A 23446-nucleotide genomic window follows, 5' to 3' on the forward strand; every position below is an offset into this window, starting at 1 on the left:
GAGGACTGCATGGGGACTGTACACTTCACAGTGAACGGGTTTTCTCTGATGAAGACCTCAGCAGTGATTTGGAAACAAAATTGCAATTACGCAATGAAGCCATGCAGACTGAGGACATTTAGGCACGTTTGTTTATGTTCAGTGAAGCTCTTTCGTGAGTTGCCGTTACTAGTGATCTGAAGCCTGCTATGGAGGACCTCTTGAGTCAAAATGAGTCTGAGCACTGACAATGTCACGAACTTGTGGAAAAATGGTTCCTCGGAACTCGGCGGGATACCGAACGCGTCCTCCCCGGTCAACTTCGCCAACAGCTCCGGGGGGAACCACACGGAGGTGTACCTCACCCGAGCCATCCCGCTCGGCTTGGTGCTGGGGGCTTTCATCGTGTTCGCCATCGCGGGCAATATCCTCGTCATCCTCTCGGTGGTGTGCAACAGGCACCTGCGGACACCGACAAACTACTTCATTATCAACCTGGCCATCGCCGACCTGCTGCTGGGCACCACGGTGCTGCCGGTGTCCGCCACTCAGGAGATCTTAGACTACTGGGTCTTCGGCAGGATCTTCTGTGACATTTGGGCTGCGGTGGACGTGCTGTGCTGCACCGCGTCCATCATGAGTCTGTGCGTAATATCCATCGACCGCTACATCGGAGTGAGCCACCCGCTCCAGTACCCGAGCATCGTGACAGAGAAGCGGGCTCTGCTGGCCATGCTCGGCGTGTGGGTGCTGTCGGTGGTCATCTCCATCGGACCTTTGCTCGGATGGAAGCAGCCGCCGTCGCCGGACGACACGGTCTGCCCCATCACTGAGGAGCCATTTTACGCGCTCTTCTCCTCCCTCGGCTCCTTCTACATCCCGCTCATCGTTATTCTGGTCATGTACTGCCGGGTGTACATAGTCGCCAAACGGACCACTAAGAACCTGGAAGCCGGTGTGATGCGCGAGAGGATGAACTCCGGTGAGCTGACCCTCAGGATCCACAAGGGTTCTCAGGTGCAGGAGGAGCCCTGCTGTTCGGGCACCGGCAAGGGCCGCGCGCACCAGGCGAGAAGTTCCCTCACGGTAAAACTTCTGAAATTCTCCCGGGAGAAGAAAGCGGCAAAAACTTTGGGAGTTGTGGTCGGCATGTTTACGCTTTGTTGGCTGCCCTTCTTCCTCGCCTTACCCATAGGTAGGTCCAATAGGTCATTGTGGTCTGTTATAGGGCTACTGTCATGAATGAAACATATTCCTCACAAACCAATCCAATTTTTAAAAAAACGTCAATGAGTTTAATAAATGAGAACTGCAGAAAAGGTATTGAATGTATCTAAATGTCTGTCTGAAGTTAAACTGAAGGCTACAGGCCTTGTGAATCACATCTATAGCTGGTCTCCTATTTACTGCTCTGAATCGTCACCAAACCTAAGTGTTTTTCTGATATACTGTAGTGGACATTTTATAAGCCTACTGCAGGAATACAAAAAGGCATTCAATATAGTGTAGGAGGAGTGGGCCTATATAATTGATCTGACTTCACAGCCTCTGTTTATGTAATTTAGTTAGAATGCAGCATATTGTATGATACAGACTTTGAATTTGGGCCAACTTGAAAATTGGCCTGCACTGATGTTGTGGTTTCTAAACTCAGGGCCTATAATGTGTGATAAAAACATGTTTTTCAGAGTCTAAGGAGTAATTCTTCACAAGCTTTTACAAACATTATCAGTGTAATCTTTGCATTACTCCCTGAGTATCAGTTAATCTGCTGGTGGAGCAAATACCTCAAGTGTGCCAAGTGAAGAGTAGGTGGCCTCCCTCTGCTCTAGCTGTATTTGAAGGCCTGTGGGGCCTGCCACGGCTCCCTGATGCCACTGAGAGTGGCAAACATTCAGCACCCTGCTGTCGTGGCTGTCTAAAAACCTGCAGAGAAAATGAAACAATATATTCTGGGGTCAAATGCTCATGTGGCTGTGTCGTGGCAAAGAGGTTAAAACAAGTCTTTTATTTAGTGATGGAGGCGCACTGAACAAAGTCGGACCTACAAGCATGGCTGCTGTGTTTTGAATGCTAGTTTGGATGAATTCATCCTAAATGCTACTTGTTGTTATTGTATGTGAGTGTGTATTGGCATGAGCCTGCACATGGACACATATGCAGTGGTCATATCAGGATGTGTTTATGCCCCTGGCTTCAAGCTGCAGTACAGAGGAACATACAGCCTTATGTCAAGCTCATTTTGAACTGGCCTCCAAGATGCATGAAAGAAATCATACAAACAAGTCCATCAGTCTTCTAGTGGGGAATTCCACACAATGCATCGACTATATTATATACATATAGTATATATATAGTGGACTTACCTATCCACTGTATCAAAGCATGTGACTAAAACTGCCTCCTCTATTTCCTAAAAGGGATTGTAGGAAACCTGGTTTATCCATTTAAGTTTGTGCCCCGGTCCTCTTGTGTGGCTCTCGTCTGAACCTAAATGCTTAAAGTGTGATTGGGCAATCTCCGTCATCATGTTGCTCCCTGAGTATTCATTAGCCTCCACCCACAGATTGGGACTTCCGGCCTCACACTTGTTATTACTTTGCTCCTTCCTCGGAATACGGTCATTGATATGTAACGTATGTGGTGGTTTGGTTGGCGGTGTATGTACGCTGGTTTTAGCAAATGGCACCAGTGTTTTGTTTATGTGTGTGTGTGTGTGTGTGTGTGTGTGTGTGTGTGTGTGTGTGTGTGTGTGTGAGTGTGTGTGTGGAGGAATTTAGAAAAATGTATGTGTGTTAATGTACAACTTTGTCCATGTGTGTTTTGGGTGACTCTGTCAATGTTGCTGCAGATTTTTTTAAAGTTTTAAAACCGGCTTGAAGTTACCAGCATGAGCCAATGTAACCTCTGACCCCTGAGGTATCAAACTCAGAACATGTGCAGCTTAAGGAAATATGTGAACTCTCACCTTCACATCTGACTGGACCTATCTGATCCAAAAAATTGCACACACACACTCACTGAGCGCTGTCTAACTTAGCTTGTTTGTCAGTAAGGGTGACATTTCTAAACTTTAAGTTATTTCAGAACACATTCTTATATCACATTATGAAAAAAACGACACCGTAGCATTTTAATTTTACAGCAATAAACACAGACTAGTGCAGAAATTAACCAAAAAAGGCTTTTTGAGGGGCCAAAAGCAGCCAAAGTTTCACAAAATTGCTAGACCTTTTACATGATGGAACAGTTTTATCTTTGATATCAACAATGTATTTTAATTGATTCTCTTTGTCTCCTTTCAAACTGCACCTGTCCCACCAGCCGGTCTATATATCACAACAGTATGTTGAGCAGCTAAACATTTTTCAGACACAGAGATCTTTATTCTAAATTGCAGACAGCAAAGTTTCCAAACATAAAGATAAATTAAGTTAAGAATACTTCCTATAAACTCAACATTGCGGCAAAGAAACAACAAAAAAACAAGTTAAAAGAAGACTCAGGAGACTCCAGTTGTCAGCAGCTAGACCTGCACACAGAGCGGAAAACAAATTTACAGAAAGATGCAAACATACAGCTGGGGCTGCAACTCATTGTCATTGTTAATTATTCTGCCAGTTGCTTTCTCCATTAATTCATGAATGGTTTGGTGTATAAAATGTCAGGAAATATTTTTAAAGGGTTGGGTTTTTTGTTTGATGTAAGCTGAGGAAAAGAAGCGAGTGACGATTGATTTATTATCGAAACCATTTCCAATTAATTTCCTGTCCATTGACTAAGCAATTAATTGACTACATACAGGTAACCAAAGACAAAAAGCTAAACGAGATAAGGAACCATAAACATGGAACTGGAAGCATTAAAGCATTGTCATAAAGAGTAAAAACATGTTCTGTTTCAACTTGTAAAATATTAAGATTCAGTGGAGGGACTCGTCTACATTCTAAGTGTTTCAATTGGCTGTTTCCTCTTGTTCTCATCTCAGCCTGATAGAAAAAACAAAATTCTTCAGCGGATACACGTTTTATTTTATTGCACACATTGTCCCACGGCTCTTTAACACCCAGAGCAGGCACTAATGTGCTGTGAAGGCCTCGCATTTAGCAACTAGTGCAAGCAGTGGGCCCATGTGTGAGCAAAACCAACACTCTGAGGTGTTAACCAATTGTTTCCTTGTCGAAGTGTTTTTTGGAAAAGACACTGTGCATGTGTGCATCTCACACAGGCGGGTGTGCGTTTATGTTACATTAGCAGGCCGGCCCTCGCATTCAGCCTCGGGGGTAATTGAAATGGTTGTTGAAGGAGAAAAATAATGAGAGTGCTAAGTGTCAAAGCAATGGGGTAGAAAGGGGTTGTCAGATCTGAGCTGGAGGGGCCACAGGGCAGCGGGGGTGAAAGTGAGGGTCCCTGGGATGTCAACTCAATTTTCCAAAAATAGCTTCATGCCATGGTTTCATTGAAAGCAATATGCGAGGGCAATAACTTCTGTCCTTTTAGATCAAGACATATTAATTACATTTATGGGTGTGTAATGACACAGGATGTGTGAGTTTTTTGGAGAGCAGAGTGTGTGTGTGTGTGTTTGTGCTACATGGCACAGAATAGGCATCACTTCTTCCAATTAGGGAGAATAACAGGATGCCTTGTTTTGTTAAGATGTTCCTGTGTTTCATAGTGAGATGTGCTCGTATGTGCACGTGCCTGTTCTCAGGAAGGAGGTGCAAATATGTCTCTTAACAGAAGGGCCAAGACCACCATTAAAAAACATCCCACAGTTATCTCCATACCATTGTCTCGCATCCTCTGCTTACACTACAGCCTTTCAACATAAACACCTCCAAGCAACAAAAATGGACTACCTTCACGCAAAACTTAAACATGCAAACATGTACCACGTCTGGCAACAGGAAGGTCTGTTGTAAACCAGATTTATTTCAGTGTGTCCTACTTCATTCTGCCCTTTTGTAGAGAGGAAGCACAGCGTATGTACCACCTTTTGGTCTCTGTTGTGGCCTCTAGATGTTTAGAGGACCCTTCCTGAGAGGCAGAGCCACACAGCTGTGTTTGCCTGTGCAGATGACACTGTTGTAGCACATATGAGAGGCTTATAAATGAAATGCAGTCATTTTTTTCTGAACTATTGACTAAACCAAATCAGTCTGTAAAAAGGAAAGAAGGAAATAGAAAGAGATAACCTAAGGTTTTGTCATGGTATGGATTAAAGCTGAAAACATATTCAATTGATCAATTCAACAGAAAATGAATAAACTATTCTTATAACTGATTGCAAAACATCGTGGGGTGACCTCTGGCTCACCCAGTGGAGCGTGAGCCCCATGTAGACTGAGGTCCTTTGCTGCACATCATCCCTCTCTCCTCCCTTTCTTGTCATTCTCCAGCTGTACTAATAAAGGCAATAAACGGCCATAAAAAAAAATCTCCAAAGAAAGAATGTCTCTGGTACCGGCCTCTCCAGTGTGAGGACTTGCTGCTTTTCTGTGTTGTAGATCTTTGTGAATTTAATATATTTGGGGGGGCGGTTGACACAGACAATGTGAAAGTGTCACCTTGGGGTGGATCAAATCTTCAATAAATATATAATGAAAGAAAATAAGTAGCTGCGGTCCTAGAACAGAGCCCATTCATTCATGATTTAATAAACTGATCAAAAACTCCAGAGCATTACCATTACAATTACTATTCACTCTATAATACAATTATCTTGTTGTTTTTTTCATATTTGTGATCCGCCAGACCATAAAAAGAACAAATATTTGCAAACAGCTACTTTCAGAGAGAGAGAGAGACAAAGAAAGGGAGAGGAGAGGAGAGAGAGACAAAGAAAGGGAGAGGAGAGGAGAGAGACGGGGAGAGAAATAACAGAAAGACCAAGTTTTAATTCCCCTCCAAACCTCTGTATCCCAATCACAAGCATAACTCACACAGTTATGTAATCACATTTATTAAGTGGCTGTCCAGAAACGAAAATAGCATGTGAAAATACCAGCTACTGAGAAGAGACCCATTCATCTAAAGAACAGGAGGCCAAGACACATTCAGACAGCCGTCTACATACTCTAGTGCTGCCATTTAGGAGCCGCTAATGAAAGTTGGAAGTGACATTTCCTCCTGTTGTTACACTCATCGCTTTCCTCAGGTTAACAAATTGACTGGAGCACTGTGTGTGTGTGTGTGTGTGTGTGTGTGTGTGTGTGTAGGTGTGTGTGTGTGTGTGTGTGTGTGTGTGTGTGTGTGTGCGTGCGTGCACACAGGTGTTTTTTCTAGATCTTGAATGAAAAACATCTGTGATATCAACTTTGCATATAGTTTCAGGTTTGTGCACAGGAATTTGTGGCATCAAACCAAAACAATGGTGGATTTTTAAAAATTGTTTTCAACTCATAAAGTGGACACAACTATAAAACTCCATTTAGGTTTTCATTTTTCGCAACCAGTAATATATTTGACCCGTTGACTTTGTATTGTACAAAGTACATTTAACCGCTTGAAATAATTGTTAAAGCTGCTGATGTGGTATTCGTGATGAAGCAAGCTGAAGTATCTGTCTGCCTAAAATATCTTACAGCTCATTTCTCACTTGAAAGCCTGATATTCTAGTGCATCAGTATAGTGATGATATGTTCAGTCTCTCCAGGAATGTGATATTAATTTAAGAATGTGGGTTGGTGTAGAGAAACACAGTTTTACACAAATCTGCCCACACACAAACACACAATGTCTTTGTTTCTTTCACACTAACCTCACACTTGCTGTGTTTTTTTATCTTCAGGCTTTCCCCTCTCACCTCATTAGCTTGTAAGATATGCTTCCTCTGTTTAATAAGCTTGGACACACGGGTAAATCACTGCAGTGTAACACAGGCCAAATTGCATTAGCAAACATGACAAGCCTGCTTCAGAATCTTTTGTAATGTTGACCATCATTAGGATTGCCTCTCCCTGCAGAAAATGTCTTGATGAGTCTTACCGAACACACACCTCCCCAAATCAGAATCAGAATCAGCTTTATTGACCATGTAATCGTGCGCATACATGGAATTTGACTCCGGTTACACATTGCTCCCCATCGTACATGCCCACATGTGCATTCAGCTGTGTGCTGTTGTGGTCGTGAGACCTCCATAAACTCTCAGAGAAAAGGTGCCGTTTTATTTCGACTGTCTGCCCTTTGCTCAAAGCGAAGCATGTCTCACACAGTGTATTTATCTAAAACGGGATTCAGGGTCATCTCACTCTTTCTGTATTCTTATAAAGGTTCTCTAAACTGTAACAGAGCGGCAGCATTGATTTTTGAAAAGGGAGCACTTTATCTGCCTGTGAAAGCTTTCATATATACAAGGTCTTTCTTTACTGATAAATAACATGTGGAGTTGACTATGCTCACAGGTCCACCTGTACAGCCGACCTAAAGCCCGATGTTATTCTTAATCACTGCTGCCACCTACTGGGTAAAATACGAACTGCAAGACTCACAATTTATCATGAGCTGGGATGCACTGAGCTGATACGGCCCTGATTAAACAGATCAGATAGATCAGTATTTGGAGACACAAAGTTGGATCAGTGCATTCCTTATTATTTTCCCCTTTTTGGTAGCTTTAAGGTTAGCAAAAAAACCTGTTCTAGTCATGTTTTTATGGCTGCTTCATTCCATCAGATGAAAACAAGTTTTGTGTGTCATTTTATTTTATTTAAGCTCTTGTGTCTGTGTGTTAAAGGTGCAGTCTGTTGGATTTGAAGGCAGTGAGGTTGCAGATTGCAACCAACTGAAACTTTTCCCGTGTGCCAAGCGTGTAGTAGGAGAACTATGGGGGCTGACGCGAAAACGTGAATGACTCTATCTCGAGCCAGTGTTTGGTTTGTCCGTTCTGGGCTACTGTAGAAACCTGGCGGTAGTATGGAGATGGAGGTGATTAGCCTAGCTTAGTGTGGTGGGAAAAAAATCTGTTTAACCTCCCTGTGAGAAATAAACCGAGATGAGAAAACCCTTAAATATAAAAAACATATTTATTGAACAGACAGCTGAATGGATAGAACTCTTTCAACAGTTTGCAAACACCATAGTGATGATAAACATGGCTGTTAGCCGTGTAAATATACAATGTTAGTCAAAGAAAATATAAATACATATTGCGAATATAACTGAAAGTCTGCTTTCATCCATCCACACAACGTTCACAAAGCTTCCTAAGGATGTGGGGTGATGTACACCGTGATCACGCCCACTTAGGAGACACCTCAAACCATTGGCGAAGCTTGTTATGAGTCATCTTTGATACAGAGCTTTAAAACTCAGCTGATCTGGTGCATCTCGCTGTGAGGGTGTGGTTTTTATAAGATCTGATTTACAGTTCTGGCAACATAAGCAACAAAACCACAACTGTCACCTCATTTTGATCTAAATGTTTCTAAATTGTGAATAGTACACAGAAGTAGGTGACTTAACCTGTTTCCAACTGAGCCCTGCCTTCAAATCAGTGAAAATAGCAAGAACCTTTAAGGGGTTAATTTGAGGTTTCTGTACTAAGCCATGGCCTCTAATAAAAGTGTTTTTTTCCATTTTCTCCCTGTTTCTATTGTTTTCAGGGTCTTTTAATGTGAACTTGCGCCCATCTGATCTCGTCTTCAAAGTGATCTTCTGGCTGGGCTACTTCAACAGCTGCCTGAACCCCATCATCTACCCCTGCTACAACCGAGAGTTCAAGCTGGCCTTCATCCGCATCCTACGATGCCAGTGTCACCAGCGTAAGAATCCCGACTGGAGAGCCTACAACTACCGCTCCTCCAACTTCAGCTCCTCCGGACACTCGCGCAAAGGCTCAGCGGATCACAACTCCAGCTGCTTGAACGGCAGCCAGCGTACTCTGCCCTCCTCAGCCAGCCCGAGCCCAAGTTACCTGAGCAAGGGTCTCCCACCTTGCCCTGAAGGGGAAACGTTATACATCTGGGGGGGCACCACCCCAACTCCCTCCACACCAAACCTGCTGCCTGGCAGCCCCGCAGACTGCCAGCAAGGAGCTCCGAGAGGGGCGGTAAGAGGAGGAAAACCAGCTGAGGAGACCACTGGTGGTATTTTCTCTTTCTCATTTCGGAAGAATAGAGACAGGAGAGGGACCGACAAAAACAGCAGGGTGCCCGACGACATGGTGTGACTGCTGAGTGTCACTGAGAGTACTAAGTCACAGAGCCTGGATGTCTGATTCGACAGGTTAACTGCATTCACTGTACATGTTCATTCATCGGTGGATTGTCGCTGTCATTAGTGCTCAATGTAAGGTGATGGTAACTGAGTATTGTCTATGCTGCTGTATCAGAGGTATTTTGTCCTATGTAACTGTATATGTGGTTGACATAGACAGGAGTTTCTTTCAGTGAACAGTAACGGGTTGAAGACGGTGTATGAAAACCACTGTTTATCGCCCTCTTTGGGACGGAAAGACACCCGTGGGTGCATTTTGATTAAACAGAATAAATTTGGAGTAAAAAGGACACATTTTTAGGAACCCAATACGGTCTTCCTCTGGGTTAAAGCCCCATGTCTGCCCTGTAACAAGACTGACAAAGAGCCTGACTCATGTACAATGTGTGATAAGACAAATGTCTTTCCTGTTGCAGTCACTTGATATCTTCATGGTATGTTGTGGAAATAAAGTATAACCTGGTTTATCTGCTGTGCGCACAATCATGAGATATAATTGTTTGTACGTTTGATGTTCAAAAAGTTCTGAATATCGATTTGAGAAATGTGAGTGATACATGAATAAACATAGAATGTTGATCAAACGTCGCTTGGAGGCAAACTCTGTAACTTGCCCCCTTAAATGTGGTCATAGATAGATTAAAAAAAATACTATCCAGAACTACAAGTGTTATATATAAAAAATATTTATTGAAATCAGGTTGCAAAATGATGTTACTGCAAACAAACTGTAATTCAAGTAAATGTAAGCAGAGGATGTAATTAGACTTTAAGTCACCTTGCATATTGATCACCTTCAACAACAAAAACAAATCTGTGCTTCATTTACATAGAAGTAAACATTGGTCAATCAAAGAAAACATTCGTACATTCATTAGATTCACATTGGAATGTACGTCGTGGTTTGTCTATATTTACACTCAAAGCAGACGGGGTTTTTTTTTTTTTCTTTACCTTCACCTAATACCTAGCTCTTGCTGCTAATTGCTCCAGCGTGTTCACCAGTTAGTTGCTAACCGTGTCTAACTGTTGGGTTTATTAGAGCAATTTCAATAAAAACTGCTGCGTTTTGGAAACAGGAGCAGCTGGAAACTGTATGTGGAGTATGTCGACCCCTTTCTCATTATTTTATCCATTGTTAATAAAACATGTTGCTTAGTGCAGCTTTGATCAAGTGCTTATAGTCAACAATAGAACTTGTTGTAGTTTACACTCAGGAACACCAGTGTACAATATCACTGCTGTTAAATAATTACTGTATATACACTTTAAACATTTGATGTCAAACAATGACACAATAAAGGTCCCTATAGCTCAGGCACTGAAATATAAAAGATCACAACCTAGTTCATTAACGGTGACCAGCTCTGCTGAGACGGGCCTCACCTGGCTACACAGGTCGGCCAGAGGGCAGCCCCAGCTGAGCGGAGAGTGTAGGGTCTCTGCTTCGAAGGTGAGTGAATATCTTCCCGCTGGCTTCGTGTCCTTTCCTCCTGACCGTGTCAATGAGGCAGCGTGCCCTGTCTGCACTGGTGTTGTTCTCCTGAAGTATCGAGTCTTTCTCCCCCTCATTCAAGACACGGTCCTCTAAAAGGTCATCCAGCAGCTGATTGACCAGTTCTCTGGACACTGTCGCCACAAGTTTACACCTCACTTTGGCAAGCTCCTCCTCTAAAAGAGTAACGTGGGAAAGAATGAAACAACTCAGATTTTGGACTTGTAAGGTGGTTCATGATGCAGACACGAAAAGGTTTAGTTACACTGTGATACTAGTGTTGCCCGTGTGGAAATGAATCCTTAATCTTACCGTTTATTTACAATCTCAAGATTCAGTGAAGCACACCATAAGCTATTACTGTATTAATGTTATTGGTTTTAAACCATTTAACTGCATTTTAAAACATATCAGTCATAACAACCACACCACCGAGATGTTCAATGGGCATGTGAAAGATCTACTGCAGATCTTATCACACTTGAAAAGAGTGTAGTTCTTCTAATAAATCATCTTCAGTGTCTTACCATACATCACCTGAATATCACCAGCAGTGTTTTGATAGTCATCTGAAATATGATGCAGAAAAAATTAATATATTTGGTTGATTTAGTGGCTTTATGTATTGCATTCAAAACAAAAGACACCAACAAGCCGTTTGAGCTAAATAAGAGTGGCACATTGGTGCCTTAAATACACAATATCAGAATATTATTCTACAACCACTGACCTTTTCGAATGGCACAGGTCCACACTGGTCCAGACCCATGTGTCATTGTGAGCTGGAATTGATTGTCTGGACTTTCAATGAACACTTCAAAGAAGTTTGGGTCACTGCCTTCATATACGAGCTTCAACTTCTGTGAACAAAATATAAAAGTGGAAAAGTAGCAGAATTAGAGCTTGTGTCAGGCTCAATATTTAAAATGGATTAGTTCAAACATAATTTGTCAAATTAAAGATGTGTTGATATTCTGATTTATATCGAACCAAAGAGAAATATAGGGACTGTATTTTCATTTTAAAAAATCAATTACTGGACATGCTATGTTAAAGGAATAGTCTGACATTTTGGAAAACATGCTCATTTGCTTTCTTCCCAAGAGTTAGGTGAGAAGATCGATACCACTCTCGTGTCTGTTCTGTAAATCAGAAGACAGGTGGCTTAGCTTAGCATAAAGAAGCAGGGGGAAACAGCTAGCTGGCTCTGTTTACCTTTATGTTTCTTCATATGTTTAATCCTAACGAAAAACAGTGTGAAAACAAGTTGTGGTTGTATGGCAGACTATTGGTGATCTTAAGAGGTGGTGGTCAGAGTTTGTGTCCAGTCTTTATGCTAAGCTAGGCTAAGCTAACCATCTCCTGGCTGCAGCATTGTATTATTTCATCTTATTTATTTCTGGAACACAGTTCCCTCAATAGCTGAAAGACAGTTTAAACCAAACCTCAGGGTAAATTTCTGCAGTGTCCATATCGGCTGTGAGGATGAAACGATCGCGCATTTTCAGGGAATTCACTGGGTATGGCTTTTCGATCATTTTGTATCCACTGGATAATTCCTTGTTTTTTATTGTCTGTGGGGGAAAAAAAGAAGTCCTCAAAACAAAGAATTCAAGGTTGCAGTCAGGAACATTGAATTTGAATCAACATGATGACAGCAATAACCTGTTGTAGAGCAGGATCCCGAGGGATCAGAAAAACATGCAGTGTGAGGAATGCTTTCTTGGTCTTGTATATTAACACTTTACAGTTAATTTTCACGGGGAAGCCGGCTCTCATCAGGACTCCTCGTGGGGAAAAAATTGGCTGGGACAGCTTGACATGTGATGGTGTGACTTCAAACACTGGTTCCACAACGTCTCCCCAGCTACCTATGTGGAGGACTGCAAACTTGGTCAAAATAGTAGGGTTGTCTTCTGCAAAAAAAAGACAAGTGCGTCAAGGTATTTACAGACATACTATCAAAGCAAATTGTTGCATTTGGATTTTCAATAGGATGTTGGCTTACTTGTGCAAATCCAGTGTGGCAGATGCGCTTCATCTAACTTTCCAGCAACGACTGTAATGTCCAGTAAGGGACCTCCAGGGATGTAATGCATGGTTTCCAGTCTCTCCATGTGCTCCTCCCAAGAGCCAAACTGGTACTTGAAGCTGACCTTTTCCTTACAGACCCAGCGCAAGCCAGAGACACTGCATTCAAAGTGACCTGCATCAGACTGTAGGCTAGTTTACGAAAAGAAAAACAAGTATTGTAAGTTCGGGTCTACTTTACACTGAAATATTGTAAAACCAACAGAAATATCATTAATATAAACAAAACAAAATCAACCTCGTTTTTATTTGCTGTATATTACAATGATAATTGGTATTAATGGTAGCAACACCAAAAAAGATCATAGTTTTTTTTATAAGACCTGTAAATTGGAGCATCCTCTGAATCCACGCAGTTCACTTCAGGCTCAAGTTGAATCCAGACTCCTGATGGAATAAGCATCGTGGTCTAGGAACCGAGGAACAACAGATGTATTGTATATCTTTGACAGTAGTACAGTTAGTATTTTCGAAGCAGTGCGATTAAGAGTCTTGATTTTAAAACTTGGAATCATATTATAATATTTATATTTTAAATATTCACTCTTGAACGTAATAATCAATCCAAAAGTCTCAAAATTAAAATTTGATGAGATGATAGGCACAGACCACCCAAACTAGAAGTCAATAAGGGTCCTTTAGACGGCTCAGGATCTACTCACTTTCCAAAATATTCCGGACTTTAAGTATTGGTCATCAGTTCCCGACGGCATAGAAGAACTGAAATGGTAAAGGACAACTGATATTGGACCTTGCAGTCTGTTGCCTATTTTCTATTATAATATGAATATTCGAAAAAAAAGTATATATTTTATGTGCGTCACGGGGAGGGCTACAGCTACATTTCATTGTGCAATCCTGTATTTTATGATAATAAAAGCTGAACCTTGAATCTGGACCTTGATGAAGTACTGTCAGATTCTCCATGGCGATGTCTTGGAAGATGTCTTTGCTCCCAACAGTTTTCAGATGACCATCAATGAGCTCCTTTATCTTCTCCTCCGAGGTCGATAGAGCGCTGATTTTATCATAACTTTCCTGTTGAATAACTCCCTTGTTAAGGAGCTCATCCAAAATGTGTTCAATGTTTCTCAGGTCGTGGATCAGATAATCTTTATTTTTATCCACGAAGTGCTCCTCTGAGGTTGGACCTAAAGAAAAAATACTCATCAGTGATTTATTGAATTCATTAGAACTTAACATATTTGTTTCTGTATTCAAAGTGTATCTGATGGACATTTGTTAATTATATTAAGATTGTCATTTTAGTTGTTAAATGTGGTATGTATAAGTTCAAATACAATGCAAGTAATTTTCTACAAAAGTTCATCAATACAACAGTAAAAATACGGAAGTGACTCTCTACCCGTAAGATCAGACATGAAGGACTGTACGCCTGCTTCCATGACTGTCAAAATAAGAAGACACAGCATGAAATTACAATTACTAAAATCACTTTGTACTTTAATTTGAGACAGTTAGTTTTGATGGACGCAGTAAATTTGGTATAGCATTTTTTTAAAGTGTCAAAGGTTTCTAATTGTCTTTGTCTAAACAAAGGTCCCCAGCCGGACTGAAATTAGAAAATGTGCGAATTAAAGTCGTCACCTTAACCTCTAAGCCATTAAGGAGCATCAAAAAAAACTGTGTAAAGATATTTACTTCCAAAAAATTTTTTTGGCAGCAGGAAACTAGTTCCCTAGGGCTCTTCCTCCCGCCAGCTGCCTCCTTATGTAGGTTTTAGTGGTGAAATGAGGAGGCATCGTAGAGATAAGTCTCATTTCAACGTCATGAATCAGTCGTTACTCGTCCATTGTTGCAAATTTCAAAGCAAGCGATGGGAATAAATAGAAAACGTTCTTGAGCAGTGTTGTTAATGACTTTGCTGAGCACAAGGCCTGTCGGAAGAACTTATGAACTAATGGGTGAATACAGGTTTCTCTTTGTTATTATGGAGTGGGATCAGGGATTTAAATCTATATGAAATCGTCCCTCTGCAATGTCACAACGCAGACTGGCCAATCATAGCGCAGCATCAACCAGCTCCAACCAACCAGGGATCCAACAACTGTCCGTCTCTGCTCCATAAACTCTCATGCAATTGTTTCAGATGTTTATTTTCAGGCTGGTTGTGTGGATTTGGAGCTAGTTATGGTTCAACGTTGTGTAATAGTGATACTCGTTACATGGAGAGGTTGGAAGGAGATATATGTTCCTAAAAACACTGAATATCTACACATGCTGCTTTTGCTTTTTAATGACTAACTGTGAATAAGGACCCTACCAGCTTTACAGGAACAGTGTTGTTCCTTAACTTCATATAGTTTTGTGTCTCAATCTTATTTTTACACTGTGATCTGTAGCTTTAGTCTCTATCTCTATCGCTATAACCTGTTTTCACTGCTGAATCAGTTAGATTTCAATTAGATAATATCCATTCAGGGAGTGCAGTTAGACAGTCGTAGTAGTAGGGGGCGGGGCTTAGCGAAAGGTCAAACTTTCTTTATATTGGAAAATGCGCACCTAGTGTAATCTGTCTGTGATAAACTTTGGCTGCAGAGTCCTGTGCAGAATGTTAAAGGGATGAGTGGGAGTGCATGAGCTACTTATCCATTGTCAGTGTATTACAGACAGTAGATGACGGGCAGCAGCAAAACGTATTTTCGCCACACAATCCCAATTATGTCACGCTGCTGATACTACTGCTAATACATTTTGAAGGTACAACATACAAATTAAAGTTGAACTGCTTCCACATTGGCTGAAGTAAGAAGTGGTTTTATTCAGTGTTTTAAAGCTGGGGATGGTAATCTTGAGAAACTATCAAGAGTACGCTAAATAAAAAACAATTATCCAACTGAAAAACCCAGCATAGTGTTGCCAACTCTTTTCCGATGAAAGAAGCGAGCAGCACAAGCTCCAAAAGTCGCTATATCTAAAGTCTTCAACAAAACGGTTTTGAAGAAGATTAACCTTTAAATATGTATTATATTTAACCCATATGTTAGCAAAGTTTGAGTTTATAAATTAACATTATTGCTGATTATTTGCACGCAGCCTGGCTCTACGTAATACAGTTCTCATTCTGCATCCATCCATTCATCCATCCTTCCATCCATTTTCCACCGCTTATCCGGGGTCGGGTCGCGGTGGCAACAGGTCAAGCAGGCCGACCCAGACCTCCCTCTCACCGGCAACATGTTCCAGCTCATTCTGGGGGATCCCGAGGCGTTCCCAGATTACATCTCCCAGGCCAGCTGGGAGATGTAATCCCTCCAGCGTGTTCTGGGTCTTCCCCGGGGTCTCTTCCCAGTTGGACGTGCCTGGAAAACCTCCAGTGGGAGGCGTCCAGGAGGCATCCTAATTAGATGCCCGAACCACCTCAGCTGACTCCTTTCGACGCGAAGGAGTAGCGGCTCGACTCCAAGCTCCCTCCTGATGACCGAGCTCCTGACCCTATCTCTAAGGCTGAGCCCGGCCACCCTACGGAGGAAGCTCATTTCGGCCGCTTGTAGCCGCGACCTTGTCCTTTCGGTCACGACCCAGAGTTCGTGACCATAGGTGAGGGTAGGAACGTAGACCGAGTGGTAAATTGAGAGCTTTGCCTTCCGGCTCAGCTCCCTCATCACCGAGACGGTCCGGTGCAGCGCCTGCTTTACTGCTGCAGCTGCACCGATCCGTCTGTCGATCTCCCGCTCCATCTTACCCTCACTCGTGAACAAGACCCCGAGATACTTGAACTCCTTCGCTTGAGGTAGGCACTCCGTCCCCACCTGGAGGGAGCGATCCACCGGTTTCCGGCAGAGCACCATGGCCTCAGATTTGGAGGTGCTAACTCTCATCCCCGCCGCTTCACACTCGGCTGCAAACCGCCCCAGTGAATGCTGGAGGTCACGATCCGAGGAGGCTAACAGGACCACATCATCTGCAAACAGCAGAGAGGCGATCCCGAGACCCCCGAACCTGACGTTCTCCACCCCCCGGCTGCGCCTAGATATCCTGTCCATGAAAGTCACGAACAGGACCGGAGACAAAGGGCAGCCCTGGCGGAGGCCAACACCCACCGGGAACGTGTCTGACTTATTGCCGAGAATGCGGACACAGCTCCTACTGCAGTCGTACAGAGACCGGATCGCCCGTTGTAATGGGTCCGGCACCCCATACTCCCGCAGCACCCCCCACAAGAACCCCGGAGGGACCCGGTCGAAAGCCTTCTCCAAGTCCACAAAGCACATGTAGACTGGTTGGGCAAACTCCCAGAACCCCTCCAGTAGTCTTGCGAGGGTAAAGAGCTGGTCCACTGTTCCACGGCCGGGACGGAATCCGCATTGCTCCTCTTGAATCTGAGGTTCGACAAACGGTCGGAGCCTCCTTTCCAGCACCCTGGAAAAAGTATTAAAATAAAAATAAAAACTTTACCTGACGTCAGTCTGTCTGCCTCGTCCTTGAAGCCCATCCGAGTCAACGTCTCTATAGCAGCTGACAGAGCACCAAGCTCGGTGAAGTTTGACACCATGAGGTTTGCGATCTCTGTTGGGTCTCGACTCCTCAAAGCACGGACATCGGTCCACGGCTGTGGTCCGTAGTTCACCATCTGGATGCAAAAGCCCCTTAAGTCGCTCTTGCTCAGGCGCTTCAGCGTGTCTATTAAAGCATTCTTTACGGTTTTGGAGGCCATTTGTTACTTATGTAAACGTCCCAGGCTAGAGTCGTGTTTGTCGACAGTCAGTTGCTCAACCAGGAAACTTACACAGCTGTGAGGACTGAAGTACACGTAGGAAGACAGGTGTGGTGCCTTCCATTGCTGTTGGAAATACAACCACTATTCTAGCCTCATCGATCCAGCAGATTGGTACACACTGTCTGAGACTACTTGTAATGTCTGTCTATGCACAGATCTAAGGTTATATTAAATGTTTAGGCATTCAGTTTCATTTGTGGAGATTTATTTTGTTGCTGCATGAATAAATGTGCCATCAGCCTACTAAGAGTGATTTATAACCACATATTTTCAAAAGAAAAACAAAGTAAGCTACCGGCAACTCTATAATAACAATGTATTGACAACTGACAGGTCTGTCACAAACCTATGAAGCTACCGCCAGCAGCTGGGGCATTTATAGCTTAGCATGAAGACAGGAAACAGCTATCCATTCTCAAAATGTGGAACTGTTCCTCTTATGTCGAGATCTGTCTCTGTGTGCATTTCTCTCTGTGTCTGTTTCTCCACTAACCTCAGTCCTGAAGACATTTTTTCACCTCAAACTCTTCCAGCTGAAAGAGAGGCGGCTCTCCTGAAACAAAGTCCAAATCCTGATCCAGCTGGGATCACTTTATCTTTCATCTTACACCTTTCAGACACATGGTCTTCCTATGTGTCCCTTCCACTTGCACATTTCCGGCGTACTGTAAGGTCAGACTGTTGGGAATTCAGCAGGAAATGGTGGTTTTTCTCTATTATATCTGACATTTTATAGACCAAACAATCAATCAAGAAAATAATCAGCAGAAATGCCAATAATTACCATAATCATTAGTTGCAGCCCTGTGCGAGACTGACAGATAGGAGAACTCTGACAAATGGCTCAAATGCTAACTGATTAACAACGTACCACTCATGTTCATTGTCAGCAGGGTTATGCTGGTGAAGGATTCTTGTTACATGAGTTGTTTTGATCTTTTTCCAAGCAATTCTTCAACTTAAATACCTCAACTACAAGTGCCAACTTCAATTCTAGAATGTCATTGGTAAGATGTTATTTTCATATTTTAAAATTATGAATCATCGCGGAAATTCACGTAAAGAAAGAAAGAAAGATACATCTAGCTGAACGCACATGAGCTCTTGGCAACCTGTACAAAGACAGTGTATTTTGTGTTCTGAGCTTTTTACTGCACCATACATGTTCAAACTTGCAACGTGCAGGAAAAGCCGGGAGCATGGGCATATTGACACATGGTGAGGAATGACAGCAGAGGAAGAGGGAGTTAAAGCAGTGGTTCAAGAGGAACAGAAAGTCTGTTTATAGGGCCACTCCTTTTTCACTCCTTCTTCACTTCTTCTTCGTTCATCTCCTCACTTTCACCATCATGGCTTTCGCTGGAAAATATGAGCTGGAGAGTCAAGACAACTACGAGGAGTTCCTGGAAGCTATTGGTATATTTTTTTTTTATTGATACATAAGTCACGAATGGATAAATGTGAGTCGTCATTAATTTTAAGTTCTGTATTTGGAATTTCACCTGCTCTGTCACAGGGCTTATCCATGCCAAGACAGACCACAAAGTGGTCACGGAGGTGGTCCAGGATGGGAACGACTTCACCTGGACACAAACCATTCCCAACTGGAGCTGGTCCAATAAGTTCACCGCTGGTCAGCAGTGTGAGCTGGCAACAATGAAGGGCCCCACATTCACAGTGAGTTAATAACAGGCACTGGAGGAAGTTATCATTTAACTGCAAATCTTCTTCACAACTAGTCATAATGCTGTCATGTAATCAGAGTCATTAAACATTCACCTGTGTGACCTGTAGGCTGTTGTCACTATGGAAGGAGGCAAGATTTCAATTCCATTTCCTCAGTACCACTTCACAGCAGAGATCATTGAGGATAAGCTAATAATGGTAAGAGAAGTAACCACTTCACATGTGCTAAAGCAATGAAAACCACTACTCACTGAGACAAATTCTCTCAAAATATTTTCAAACAACCTGAGTTAGTTAGTTATATTTTCATCTTTATCTTTTTTTTTTATGTGTCCTCTAGAATTGCATAATTCCAGGAGAGAAGGGTGTGACTTTCACAAGAATTAACAAAAGGATCTAATGCTGCCAGACTCAACATGCTTTATTGGAGAAGAGGCTGCACGCTGGAGGCAAAAAAAAGTCATGAAAGTGCTCCCAACAATTACTGACGCAAGAGGAATAAAGTAACCATCTGTAGTGAAGAGCAAACGGATGTCTTGGCTTCACAGCGCTGTATTCTGTTGTTTTACCTTCAGCTCTGACCTAATCGATTTGTTAAAACTATGTACAGTAATACTACAAGGATAAAATAATGTACCTGTACCACTAAATATTGTTTCGCCAACCAACCCTGGGGTTTTCTCTCATTTGTATCACACCATTGATGTTGTGTTAATGCTCTCTGACATTCTGGGTCCAAAAACCATTTCTTTCTGTGTAACTTGTACACACGTCCACCGCAAAGACAACGAGTTATGTTTATATGTGTATTATCCTGGGCGTTAGATTCATTTAACGGTTAAAGTTTGAATTCATGTGTAATAAAACATTTACTATGAAACAAGAATATGAAATTACCTTGAATGTCTCGCCATCCAGAGTGTGCAGTTCGCTCTCCTTCCCACTGAGGGAGGTGTTGCTCCAGGTCTAGCCTATCATACATTTAGTGAATCTGAATTCGTCATTCTGATAGAAATCTGTTATGATGTCACTCTTGGGGTCGTGGGGGGTCAGAGAAAACAACACACAGTTATCAGCACTAATCAACACATTTTAATCCAATACTGACATAACTATATATGTAAGTAAGCACGTGTGTCTCACCAAGAGCCTCCATGAATTTATTGCAGTTTTCCAGAATATATTTCCCTGTAAAAGCCACAATAAAGCTGCTGCCTACTGCTGACAGTTGAACTTGGACCTCTTTATATGCTGCTTTTCTTTCTTTTATTTCACCAGTTAAGCCAAATCAATTGAAATATTTAAAGAAATGGTCAGTTTCTTTCCTAACATGCAGCTTAATATGCAAATTGACTAATGTTTTACACACCCATTCAAGGTTACCGGACAAACTTTGGAACAATTTTAAAGTCAACTGAAATGGAACATCAGTCTGATGATCAAGCTAACATGTGCATGATCATCTGAGAGACCACAATCATGTACACATGATTCAAGCTTTAATAATAGCCTCATTTTCTTTTTCTATTATTTAAAATCGGAGATGCAAAATTATGCATATGTCTACATCAGGTTTCCCCCAAATAGCCGAAATGCAGAGGACACCTTGGTTTCACGGACTTGATGCCAGAAAACTTCCATTCCTAAAATATTGATAGTTGGAAATAAATTGGTATAAATGAACACTCTTGTCATCTGAGCTGCAGGACACTTCACCTGGACAACACGTGTTTCCTCAACGAGACCATCTGTTGCCTTGACTATACAGCTGCTGAAACGAATGAGAAGTGTTCCAACCAGCTTTGTCCACATATTACTGCGGTTGAGCATGTTTTGACATTGACACTGTTCCTGGTGAGGCGCTGCACTTTTCCATTGTCTCCACTAAGCGGTGCCCTCATTCCTCAATAAAACAGGAGAGGCAGTTTGCTCCTCCGAAGTATTTCAATGCATTAAGAGAGAATGGGTTTCTACTTTTTTGCAAAAGGGATTATAAAATGTTATAAAATAAATAGCTGGAGTACATTCACATTTAGAAAGCTGTCATTAATTTTGACTTTTGCTAATAGTAATCACTTATTCCTCTGTTCTAACAGAATTTTGGGATACAAATGTTTGTTTAGTAGTGAACAGTTTGCTTCTTTTAGTGAAGAAATGCTGTTGCACGGTGGCCAAATAAAGGACAACAAGTCTCCCTTTATCAACGTATGTTGTGTGAAAACACAGTAATACTTGCTCCCTCAGTAACAGACAGTCTTGTTGACATTCACCCACTTGTCCTGGACATTTGACTTGCTGCATATCGCCATGAAAAAGTGAAAATGGAGAACTTGCTCATCAAAGAATCTGTGGCTTTGCAGCTTTTGTATGGCAACAAACCTTCTTATGGTATCATATCACAAGGATCCTGTTACAGAGCCGAGTGTGACATCACACATTGAATGGAAGGAGCATTTTTCTCACAAGTTCTTTTGAGGAATAAAACTGAATTTTATTTATACAGACTGGACATTTTCTAAACTGAAATTCAGGGGCCTGTTTTTACTCTTTTTTTTATTTTTGAATCACTGAATCGGAGAGTGGGCACTAAAAGAAACATCACCTAAACAATAGCAAGACTTTTAAAACCACTTAAAACAAATTATCCCTTAAATATATGATGGCCTTTTTCATCGTGGACTCCAAATTAAACAGAGTAAATGTAGTTTTTATTACTGATACTTGAAGTATATCTTTGCTTAATAATGCTCTCTTTATAGCAACACAAACTAGACATTAATTTTGATAACAATGATTTCAGTGCACAGGGAGTATTGCATCCTTCGCCCTCACAGAGGTTTACCTGGTGAGTACAAGGTGGGTTTCTACTGAGATTTACTTTAGCATGTAAAGTTTACAGTTCAATGAAGCGTCACAGAAACATTTCATTAAGCAGATGTAAGAAAATATCTTAAAGCGAGGTCGGTTAGACCAGCCAGTGTGGTCATTTGATTAAACACAGATGAATTTAGGAATTTGCACCATATAAGCACCCCTGCTGATTAAATGTTAAATTATAAGTTTAAAGCAAATGTACTGAGACCCCCAACCACATACAAAAGGTGGGCAGCCCTCGCTGCACCCCCAACCGACCCCATTTACAAATTCTTCCTGGAGGACACATAACGGGGAGCCAGCAGCTTCTTCAGCCCCCCGAAAGCTTACAGCAGACTGTGAGAATGCTCCATTATCAAACTGATAGCCCCCTTGTCTCCGCCCCTCCACCTCTCCTTACAGATGGGCCACTTAACACAAGAGATCTCAACAGCAGCACACTTTTTACCAGACGTTGTTAAAAATACACAAATTATGGAGATAGTGTATCTAATACTGATTACTCTTTAATCTGTATGCCAAGTTAATTACGTTTTGATCAGGCTTATGTGGAGGAACATTGTACTTTTATAAAAAATCTTTTGTTATTCAACTTAATGCTAATTAAAGATCTGTGCGCTGATGTGATTAAGCATTTGGACATTGTTACATTCCAGATTTGTGACTCAGGGAAAAAAAAACAAGAAACAACTCGGAAAACTATAGTATGCTAAGAGAACAGAGCCGAGGCTCAGACATGTCCCCGGCCCACTGCGCTGTGTCCAACACAAGGGACACGGTCAACTTGCAAGCATTATATTGGAGCATAATGTCTGGTGTGTGAGACAGGGCCCCAGCACTGAATGGATTTCTATATATCAAAATGCCACAAAACATAGAAAGCTCTGACAGAGCTGTGGAGGCGGAGTTAAGAGGCAGAAGAGACACTGAACACGTTTCTCAAATACTGAATAATAACTTTGTCTGCATATACTATTCCACCCATGGTTCCCACGAGTGAGGGAATGAGGGATTACATTTTGTTTTTGATTTGATCTCAAATACAAAGTGTGCTTCAGTCAGTGGTGGATGAAGTAGGAACATCTTTGAGTTCAGCAAAAGTTGAAACTCCACACGATAACAACACTCCAGTACAAGTAAATGTCCTGCATTCAAAACTTTAGTAAAAGCAGTTATTATAAGAAAAATATACTTAAAGAGTACACACATTTTAAGTACTCCCATTTTTATATATTTATGCATTCATCTGTTAATCATATTTTTGTTGCTGGTTCAGGTGAAGTTAAGTTTAACAACTTTATAAACAGTTTAATCTTGAGAAATGCATCACATTTTGTTTTGTATATCAAATGTAATCT

General features: G+C 41.8%; 3 protein-coding genes across 3 annotated transcripts; 2 read left to right on the forward strand and 1 right to left on the reverse strand.

Annotated features, from left to right (window-relative positions):
- The first annotated feature begins 210 nt into the window (after positions 1-210).
- On the forward strand, positions 211-9154 carry LOC142963121 (alpha-1A adrenergic receptor-like). The gene is made up of 2 exons (XM_076103829.1): positions 211-1174; positions 8589-9154. Exons 1-2 carry the CDS (start codon positions 211-213, stop codon positions 9152-9154), a joined length of 1530 nt encoding a protein of 509 aa, XP_075959944.1.
- A 715-nt stretch (positions 9155-9869) lies between these two features.
- Positions 9870-15814, reverse strand: LOC142963230 (NACHT, LRR and PYD domains-containing protein 1 homolog). The gene is made up of 9 exons (XM_076103955.1): positions 13674-15814; positions 13450-13507; positions 13111-13196; positions 12705-12919; positions 12362-12612; positions 12142-12270; positions 11427-11556; positions 11224-11265; positions 9870-10872 (listed from the first exon to the last, which is right to left on the reverse strand). Exons 1-9 carry the CDS (start codon positions 14024-14026, stop codon positions 10592-10594), a joined length of 1545 nt encoding a protein of 514 aa, XP_075960070.1. The 5' UTR covers positions 14027-15814; the 3' UTR covers positions 9870-10591.
- A 2966-nt stretch (positions 15815-18780) lies between these two features.
- LOC142962634 (gastrotropin-like) lies at positions 18781-20310 on the forward strand. The gene is made up of 4 exons (XM_076103227.1): positions 18781-18944; positions 19045-19205; positions 19323-19412; positions 19555-20310. Exons 1-4 carry the CDS (start codon positions 18878-18880, stop codon positions 19612-19614), a joined length of 378 nt encoding a protein of 125 aa, XP_075959342.1. The 5' UTR covers positions 18781-18877; the 3' UTR covers positions 19615-20310.
- The last annotated feature ends 3136 nt before the right edge of the window (positions 20311-23446 follow it).

This window comes from Anarhichas minor, unplaced genomic scaffold (assembly GCF_050575085.1).
Source record: "Anarhichas minor isolate MPS153535 unplaced genomic scaffold, ASM5057508v1 ptg000028l, whole genome shotgun sequence".
NCBI lineage: Eukaryota > Metazoa > Chordata > Actinopteri > Perciformes > Anarhichadidae > Anarhichas > Anarhichas minor.